Source organism: Vitis vinifera, chromosome 3 (genome assembly GCF_030704535.1).
Source record: "Vitis vinifera cultivar Pinot Noir 40024 chromosome 3, ASM3070453v1".
In the NCBI taxonomy this organism is placed as follows: domain Eukaryota; kingdom Viridiplantae; phylum Streptophyta; class Magnoliopsida; order Vitales; family Vitaceae; genus Vitis; species Vitis vinifera.
In genome coordinates this window covers 15013112-15023995 of record NC_081807.1, presented here as the reverse complement: position 1 = coordinate 15023995, position 10884 = coordinate 15013112, and the positions used below count along the sequence as shown (strand labels likewise).

General features: G+C 32.4%; 1 protein-coding gene across 1 annotated transcript; it reads right to left on the bottom strand.

Moving 5' to 3' along the window:
• Window positions 1-482: 482 nt before the first annotated feature.
• LOC104878906 (copper transporter 4) lies at window positions 483-893 on the bottom strand. Its single transcript, XM_010649820.1, has one exon. The coding sequence runs from the start codon at window positions 891-893 to the stop codon at window positions 483-485; it is 411 nt and encodes a 136-aa protein (XP_010648122.1).
• Window positions 894-10884: the final 9991 nt, after the last annotated feature.

The following is a 10884-nucleotide window of genomic DNA, read 5'->3' as shown; positions in this document are numbered from 1 at the left end:
CATGGGCCAAATTCTAGCGCTCAGAATTTGGGTCGTGACATACCCATTGGGGAAATTTTCTATGGGAACCAAGGACGTGGTCTGGGCCACAAGAAAAGAGAGCATTGGGCAGTGAATTCTGTCTCCTTGAACAGACTTGGAATGACTGAGTTTCTTGATTGATGATGCAGAAATCCAAATTCTGATCAGATCACTACTGCGCTTATAATGAAGAATTTTCTCTGGAGGGGATCCATTTTGTGAAGCAAATGTAAAAGCAAATAACACATTTATCACCAAACACACTTATAAGCATCAGTAGCATATTCCATATTCAACCATAAAAAAGTACAGAAGTAACAAGAATCACTAGTGCATGCAACATGCAACGTGTTCTGTAATGGAGGAATACAGAACCCTCCTCTCAAGTCATCTCCACATATATGGTTTATATAGGTGTAGGACCTAGAAGAATGAAAGACACAAGCTTGGTGCCCAGCCCATCAGACTTTGGTATCAGTTGTAGTGCGATGATGATAGAGCATACATGCAGAGAGGGCAAAGTAGCCTATCACATGTCCAGCGATAGCTGCAAGGAAAACTCCAACATTGAAGGTGACGACCGAGAGCACCACCAAGTAGAAAAGGCACTTGCGCAGGCCATGCCTCATGGCGTAGAGAAGCAGGGTCATAGGGGCCATCTGTTTGTTGGCAGGCATGGAACACATTCCACAAATCGGAGTAAGGAGGGCAAGCACAAAGACCAGAAGTAGAGCCAAGTAGTAATGCAAGAGGATGTAATTACCAGGCCATCCAGGGAACAGGACCATCACATTGGTCCCGACCCAGAAGCTTGTGTGTGCCACTGCCTTCTCGGTGGGCAGCACTGGCATGGGACCGCCAGAGGAAGCCATTTCTGGGAAGGAAAATCTTCGACAAAACTCTGGAAATTTGGTAATGGTGATGCAGTGATGAGGTTTATAAATAGAAGAGAAACTCAAAATCCAAAAGAAAAGCAAAGTGTTGGCCATGGTGAGGAGTGACTTGGATTTGAGTGTATCACCATTCATCTCTGTTGGCAGAACTAAATTACGCCTCTTTCTTTATATTCCAGGGCATATTCCTCAAAATTTCCTTAAGTCTATTTTAGCATTCAATTCACTATATTCCTCTATGCTATTAGATTCCCAAGCCTAAATCAGTTTTGTTGCACTTCACTTGGAATGCATCGACTACTCGATCAGCCCGTGGGAGTTGAAGGGAGCAATGCCCTCGGGAGAAACATTTTTTATGAAATGAATGACGAGTTTGCCCCATTATATATAACTGTTGTTATTCCTTTTGACCAGTAAACTGTCAAGTGTTGGTGTATTCCATTAATGTAAAAATCACATTGATAGTTAACAACATTAAAAATCTTGTATTCCTTTTTATTTTCTATTCATATATGTGCATGATTTGGTTAATATATCAAAAAGAAAAATCTTGTTAAATGCAGAAAATTAGGTAATCTCAAAGAATAGAACATATATGCAGCTCTGCTTTATGCTTTGGCCAGCTTAAGAGACTTCCTAGCTTCCACCTTTTAATGGTAAAGATGTGAGAGATGCCCCCCTCTCCTTTTTCCATTTTAAACAGTTTTAGTTCCTTCCACGACTTTACATGTGAAAATAGCTTATTTTACCTCTTGTCTTTCACTTAGGTTTGGACTCTTAAGTCATTATTCCCTTCTAATCCTATTTTTGCACATCTTCTGCGCTCCTATTATGCCCAATGTGTCATTATTTCATTGTCACAACCAACCTCGCATTAATTAAGACCTCTTATAGGATGGTTAATTTTGATCTTTGGTAGAGAAAATTGACTATAATTTAATACTCTTTAATTAAGAGTTATCTTTGTGTTCTTGACCTATTCCAATTTTGGGAAGCGTGTGACATTGTATCTTATACAACTTTTGTTTGGAGCACATTCGGAAGCCGATGTGGCAATGCGGTAGACAATGCTGCAACAGTGTAGAGGTATAAAGGGGTAAAATTATAGGAGATCTGTTGAAGTGTAAGCATACAAAAGGGAGCCAGGACAATTTGGAAGTTATTGGTCTTAGATAATTTACGTATTTTATCTCAAAAAGGGAATATGAATTAGGAGTTCGTTTCAAGGGAGATTGACCCACCAACATGCATGGATGATACAAAATCAACCACTAGGAAATTTATAAATATGCAGTTGTAGGCATTCAAAGGGGAGTCGTCCATTCACCAATCAAACTGTTCATATTAATTTCACACTTACAGTTTTTCAAAGGGAAATTTAACAGTCCTTATGTCGTTTGCAGTGCTTCCCAAGAAAAGGAGGGAAAAGATGAAACTCAGCGCTCAAAGAGCCATTCGCATTAGTAAAAGAGAAAAAACATGAAAGTTGATGATAATCAATTAATATTGAGAAAGGCAGCAACCAAAGTGAGATTGTCAATTGCAATGAAACTAATTATAGATTGTCAATTTTTTTTGTCTCATTGTAACAACCAAAGCTAGGTTAACTTAGCCCAAATATATAATTTTGGGTCCATAACCTTTTATATATATATATATATATTATTAGGATTTCACATCGAAGGTGAAGAGAGCATAATTTCTCCCTACTAAAAACTTTCGAGTAAGAAGTCTACTTCAAAAACAGTTTCCATTTCTTTAGAATGTATTGTTATTTTAATTTAGAAAAAAATTAACTAGGAAAAATTAATGGGAAAATATTTAAATAAATAAACTGCGGTGTTTAGGCAAATTAAAAACTCAAAAATCTTAAACCTAGAATTTGTTTGTGAAGATTTGAGTAGAAGAAATCAACCTTAAATGAAAGTTTGGATATGATGGAAATACTAATCTTATATATTTTTATTATAGGTTGTAATGATGAGATCAAATCTCATGTCCATGAATGTTTTGTTGTTTTTTGTTGTTAGGGGTGAATTCATAAGGTATGCATGTAGAGACTATATGATGATTGTGGGGAACTTTGAGAATAGTGCAATGTGGCTATAAGAATTTTTGTGTTGTATTTTGAGGCTATAAAATACTATGACGTTATTTGGCAATAGGCAGATATTTATAAAAGTGGAGGTTTTATAGGTGTTTAATTTTGGTGTGGTGTTGTTCTTTGGGGAATTTGACATGAGCATTCATGCAATTTTCGTGTATTATAAATTTTCTTTTGGGAGACTATACCTTTGTTGAATAGAAAAATTAATTTGAATGAAAGGTCAAATAAATTTTATTCTTTACTGAAGAAATTTGAGTAATTTCTTGGGAAAACAAATTCAATTATACCTAAATAATTAAAATTGGATATTTTCTTACATAACTTAATTCACCTGATTTTGGCATGAGGTTAAATAATAATTAAATATATTCTAGAGTATAATAATTTTTAGAACTTTAGTCTAAAGAATATTCTTAAACTTTATTTTTTACAAGAATGAATTGGCATCATTAAGAATGTTGAACTAAAAATTTCAATTGCATCTACTACAAAATGGAATAACATAATCCCTAAAAAGTTAGATATGTTTCACTGTATGAAAAAAAAAATAACTACAATATTTATAAGTAAAAAAGGAATTGTTTTTTTCCCATGATTTACAAGCAAAACAAAAGTGTCACTATTCCCTAAAATCATTCTAGCTTTCTTCCCAATGTTGAAATCCTAAAAAATTAGATATCTTTCAATATATAAACAAAAGCAACTATAATTTTTATAAGTAAAAAGGCAAATGGTTTTTTTTCCCCTAATATACAAGCAAAACAAAAGTGTCACTATTCCCAAAGTCATGTTCAACTGAGTAATTAACAATTTCTTACTAAGCCTTTTGCTTGACTAGTTTTTTTATTTATTTATTAGAACCTTTAGTTTTCTTTTGTAGAGTGCTTAACCTTCTCTATGTTGAGAAAGGAGGAAACCAAGACAACAATGTTCTAATTGAATTCAATCTCTAAGGTGGGGCTAGGATTGTTGTATGTTATTCAATGCTTTTTCAATATTCTTTATACACCTAAGTTATAACCAATAAAAAATAAAATGCCACTTATTTCTTGTCATATTTTAGTTGGTATGAGTGCATATACATGATAGATAAATTTGTAGATATATATAGAGAGAGAGAGACAGAGATAGAGAGACAAAGAGAACAAAGAAGAAAAGAAACACAAATACTAGCTAGTTCAAAATTAAGGATACACCCTTAATTTCCATATTACAATTCTAATCTCAAATGTACTCAAAGGAAGACTATTCATTTTATATTCTTTTATTAGTTTTGTACTGCAAAATAAGAGGCCAATAAGGACAGGGATAGGGAAGGAAATTAGTATTAATTATTAATCCTAATGCCAAAGATGGGCTTTTCAAATTCATTCTGGCAAAAGTTTTTTTTTTTTTTTCTTTATATACATATTATTTATAGAAAGGAATGGGGAAGAAAAAAAGGAGATGTTCCTTCTTGGTGTATGAGTTGTTGTGGTTATGGATTGTAGTTGCTGCAATACAATCTCATATTGATCTTGATATATTTTTCTTATTTTTCATTCTATGATGGTTTCAACAAGGATTTCATCAAGTCAAAAAAGGAAACGAGCTCCCACACACAATATTGCATTACAAGGGTTAACGCTAGGGAAGAAGGTAAAAGTTGCATTTAATGAATACAATCAATTGGTTAAATAGAAAAAAGGAAAACGCTTACCAAGTTACATATAGACCCTTGTACGTAACCAACATAATGTACCTTTCCAAGCTAGTGTTTGGAAAAATGTTTCCGATGATGCAAAAAAGAAAGTATAGGCCTTTGTTTTGGTATGTTGTATTTCTCACTATATGATATTGTTAGGATTAAGCCCCTAAAAGTAAGACATGATGTAACAAAGTTAGACTTAACAAAGTCGCTTAAGCCCAATAGGAAGCCTATAAATACCCCTTTAAGGGTTAGGGTTTCTAAGTCTTATCATTTTCCCTTTCAGTCTAGAGAGAGAATTCTAGTCTCCACCCTTGATATCTTCACCATCTTAGTGCCTAGTTATAAGGAAGAGTCATCGGGCGGAAGATCATGATGTTTACAAGATTCATTATGACTTTGGAGTTATTTACATTGATTAGAATTGATCTAGGAACATCTAGATCAAAGGTATGTGACTTTATTCTCTAGATCTATGTTTTCTATGGTATTCATATTGTGTTTGAATACTTATTTATTCGTTGTGATAGATTTAAAGAGCTTAAGATAGATTTGCATGCACCCTACACAATCCAGGGCATGGGAACGGAGTAATCTAGGGTTCCCAACAAATATGTCATTTCATTGTTATCCTATTTTGTGACTAACATTTGAAATCATTTGTAGGATGAAAGCAAAATACTATGACTCTTGGCATATGGATGCAGAAAGGTTGATGCACAAACCACCATTTGTCTTTGATGTTGATTGGAAGTGGCTTATCCATTTTTAGAGCTCAAAAAAGGCACAAGTAATTAAAATGTTTGTATAATACAATGTTAAATTGAATGCCAATATATTATGTAATGTATTTGTTTTAAATGCAGGCCATCTCTACAAGGAACAAGGAAAGTAGAGCTAAACAGAAAATCAATCATACCTCAAGATCCAAGAGTTTTGCATAACTTCGCTATGAACATGTTAGCAATTTTTTTTAATAATATGTTGTGTTCATTATGACAAGTTTATTATAATGTAATAATTGAGGATGATAGGGCCAGTTGAGGGAAGATGTCATACAACCTAATTGGATAGAGATGTTTAAGCTTATGCATGCACATAAGAATGGAACACCAGTTGATGAAGTGTTTCATGAAATTATGGTGAATAATTGGTTATCTTCTAATAATTCTTATGGAATGAAAATTTATGGTACATTTTCATTATACGTTTTAACAATTAATCTTCCATAATATTCATTGTAGGCTAGGTTTGATGAGCTTTTAGCAGCTCAAATGTAATCACACACCAAGGAGTCTTCAACATCCACCCCATCCTCAATTGTGTCATCCACTCCACTATTGGTGGATGACATATATACATAGGTAATGGGTCGAGAGAGACATGGTCGTGGACATGGTCTGGGGTTTGGTCCAACTCCTACATCAATTTTTGAAGCCACAAGTAGAAGAGAGACAAATGTTGCCCTTGCATCAAAGCTTAAGGATACATAGGAAGAATTAATGCATTTCAAACAAATGCATCGAGAACATGAAGAAAGTATGCAAACAAGAATTCAATAGCAATAAGAACAAATGGAGTTGATGCAACAACACATACAACAAATGCAACAAACGATATAGAAAAGGTTGCAATAGGCAACGTAGCTAACAAGGCCCCTCTTCCAATTTCAACACGTTTTTTTTTCTTTTTTGGCTTTTCTAGTTTGGGATAAAGGAGATTTCAATGTCATTTTTTATTCTGTATGCAATGGTTTAAGCTTTGACATAAAACTTTTTTGTTCATGATTGATGTTTTTGTAGAAATGAATCTTCCTACTCATCAATTTGAATGCTTTGCCAATTAAAGTACTACACACTTATAAAGAAAGGTTCTTTTGGCTTTAGGCATCTATTTAGATTTCTTAATTGCTATCTTGTTTTTTGTTGGTGTTTAAATATAAAGGTTTTTTGTATACATTTTTTATGTTTATATTGGTTTTTTGTATGCTTTTCTAATTCTATATAAATGAGTTTAAATTTATGCAAGAATTGAATCATTTAATCATATAAATCATAAATGGTGGCATCAATGGACTGGCCAATAGTGATTACGTATAGAGGCTTGGTTTCTGCACATCGATTAAAAATTATCGAGGACCTCTTCAAATATATAGAAGATCAAAAGAGAGCCATAGTTCATGCAGGAATGATAAGGTAAGAATCAAAAGTATCCTATTCAGCTAGTGCTCTATTTATAGTTTTCTTATTTCCTGGTCTTGTTTTTTCCTTAAATCTTTTCAAGGAACTCTTACTTGCTTTCAAGAGTTCAACTAGCCTCAAACCTTTGAGGATTATCTTCTTCAAGTATATATTTGCCTTTGGATTGTGGTACTACTAATCATTTTACATATTACTAAAGCCAATTGTTGTTGTTCGAGTTACGCATTTAAGCACCATTGGTTATATACATTGCTTATTTTGCGCAAAAGAAACATCACCAAAAGGAAAGGTAATTTTGTGCCATAAGCTCTACCATAGATCTTCTGCTATTTTCTTTTCAAATCATACTTGGCATAATTGAGAAAATTGTAGAGGTTTTCTATACAATATTTTCTTTTCTTTTTTTCTTTCAATTCAAGAAACAAGGCAAATCATGTGTTGCACTTGTATGATAGTGACAGCAATGTGAAACACTTGATAGACTTGAAGAAATTCAAAGATGATGATAAGAAAGGGATTGATGTACCATTTTTCAACTTAGAAGACATCTTGGCTACTATAGATAACTTTTCAAATTTGAATAAGCTTGGACAAGGGGGCTTTTGACTAGTTTACAAAGTAATAGTCCTTTATTTCAACAATAATCACATTTTCAACTTTGTTCTTAATTTTTGAATTATTAGGTCTTATCTAGCTTCTATTCTATTGAGTTGATTTGCATACATCTATATTCCTCTGAAGCTTTGCTTTGTACCTTGGTGTCATTACAAGAATCTATTCTGTATTCATGCTTTCACAAGACATCAAGCAAAGTCTCTAACTATCCTATTTTGCTTTCCTGATCATATCTTATCCCTCACACTACTTTACCTTTGGTATAGTTTTTTGTATATGTGCAGGTTATAAGGTTGGAAGATAAGTACTACAAAGTGATGCAAAACATTCCCTTAGTTTATTTTTAATTAAGCATTAATGTGTATTATATAAACTCCTTTATGAGAGTTCGGGTGGGTTTATGTACTAATGCTTTGTCACAAAATTTCCAAAGAGGGAGATCGTTAAGACATTAAGTCTTTGTTTTTTTGCTAGCAATTTTGTTCATTTTTATGTTTGGCCATAGAAGTCTTTTTAGATAGTGACTTGCTCTCCATTGAAGATCAAGGGTTGTTGTTCGTCCAACCAAGAAGTCACAAGTACATTTAAAGATGTTTGACATGTGGCATATTAGACTCATTTGAAGTATAAAATGGTTCGGTATCATTTTTGGACTTATAATGTTTTAAAAGGATTTTTAAAAGAAGTAGGAAGCGCTCAAGCGATCAACCCGATCAAGCAGTAATGCACGGGCGGATTGTTCAAGTGGTGTAAGTCTGCTCAAGTGGTTATGACAGTCCTGTCGAGTTTATAAACTAATTTTGGATGAATTTCACTCAAAATCTATTTTGGAAACTTAAAATACCAAAACTCTTTATAGTTTTTGCTTATAAATACCTCCCTAATAACCCCTTGAGGGTTTGAAATTTAGGCTTAAAGATATTAAATATTGGAGATATATCATTTAATTTTAGAGAGGGACTCCTTGAGAGAAAGTCTAATATACCACACCATTATCAATCTTTCATTCAAGGATTTGATCTTTGAATCGTGGATTGAAGACTTTAATCCCTTTAGAGTGGTTGAAGGATCTACTAGGGAGCAACAAAGAGTTGCTACGTCACGAACGTGAATCAAGTTGTAGGTATTGGAGGGTAAGTATTTAAGGTAAAGTGATCAGATAAATCTGCGTAACTTGATTTTGAACACTAGATTTAGGTGGTGTTTGTTTTTTTGACTTTTTGCTAAAAGCAATTTAGTTTTAGAATTTAGGTTGTTTGTTTATCTACTTTTTCATGACTTATTATAAACTTTTTACTAAATAAAAAAAGCCAAAATATGTAGTTTTTTCTAAATAGAAAAAATAACATATTGATTTTTTTTACTTTTTAATACTTAATAGAAATAAAATACTACAAAAACAAACAACCTAATATTTAACACTATTAAGCATTAAGGTTCTATTTAGAATTAAGTAAAAAAACAAACACCACCTTAGATTAGTAGGTCTTAGACCTCATGGTTTAACTCCACGGTTTTTGGGGGTTCTCCATGTAAAAATCTTGTGTCTCATTTCATATTTTTATTTTCCTAGTCATATTATGTTTAATGATATTGGTATCTTATTGAATGATTGGTTAGTTTGTTAATGAGGTTGTTGCGTTAATTATCTTGGGGGTTATGATATTTATACCTATAACCAATTATTATTTTCCCTAACTTCTCTAAAGATATATTTTGGATATTAATAACTATATTATTTTATCCCTAACTAATCACATGATATTTCTAAAAAGGTAAAAATCAATTTCTTTTATAAGTTTTGAATATCGAGGACTTCCCTGAAATTTATTAGGTTAAAAGAATTGGGCATAATATTTTAAATATTTTAAAATCACCTATTCACCCTCTTTGAGTGTTCCTTATTGGACTTTTTGTGGTTTTTCAAAATGCACAATTTGCATATATATGTCCGAAAACTAAACAAATATATATACCATAACAACGAGGAATAAGATATCTATGCATGTCCGATGAAATTTTAAAATAAGAAATTCAAAGCAAAAAATGTTGTTTTTGAATATTTCTTAATTCACTTGTATAAAATCTATATTTTATAATAGATATTTTGTTGAATGACCTCCTTTTGGACAATCTCTTTTATTTTAGATAAAATCAACTCAAGATTGTGAAAACACCTCAATAGAGCTAAAAACTTCATATCCAACCTTAAAGAGGTAAAAATCTTGACTAATAAAAAATCATGATCATATTATACAAAATCATCTATTTTGTACCTAAAAGTTGCACATATTTCTTAGCAAATCATCAATTTCATACAGTAGACCCAAAAAATCTCAAATCTAAACTAAAACTAAGCCATATAATATAAGAGCAATAACAAAATCACGAAAGCGAATATACTTGAAGCGATTCTTTTCCATCACGCCTCTCTCTTTATACTTGTCTCTCTGTGCCCCTCTTCTACCGTCAACTCTTGCCTTTTGTCTTGTCCAGTTGGAGCATAAATAATAAGGATTTATAGGATTGGTGGGGGAGCAGCATGAGATCTATGGTTAGAGACCAAAATCGGAGTTATTTTGGGTTTCGAAAAGGAATATGAGATTTGACATTTTGGGAAATTTTGCCTTTATTGAGGACTGATAACAATTGTATGGACCGAAATATGATTGCTTAGGGCCTCAAACATAAATGTGAGATTGAGGAAGTTAAGATTGTTTTTTTTTTTCTTGTCACCTCACCATTTCTTACGTGGCAATTCATTTACATTTAAGATTTTTTTTTTTTTCAATGTGTTAAGGGTATTCTTGGCATGTGTTGTTCGTAATAGGATTGAGAAGTCCTTGAGGTCAATTTTATGCTTACTTATATAACCTTTGGGCCCAATTAACAATATTTCATTAACCTCAGCCCATTATGAAGGAGACCCTAAAGCACAATTCTCAATGACACGAATTGGGTTGGCTCCGGATAGAAACTCGCATCCCATTACATCCTTTACCATCTAAATGCTTTATCATCCCAATTCCAATTTTAAAACAAGAGGGGCTTTGAAAGCTAATTCATATATAATAGCCCTACGCCACCTCATTTAAAATGTTTAATTATTATTATTATTTATAAAATAAATATAATTTATAAATAATTTAATTAAATTTCATAGAATTTTATATTTTATTTTATGACCAATTAAAATTACATTTTTATTTTGTGTTGAAAAAGGACAAAATGAAAAAAAAAAACTCAATTATAAAACCACAAACTTATTCGATTAAGAGTGGAATGGGGTGGAATGGGGTTAGGTCTCCAAAAATACCCACTCATTGACCATTCCTAATTTTATATTGGATTTGTGTAGCA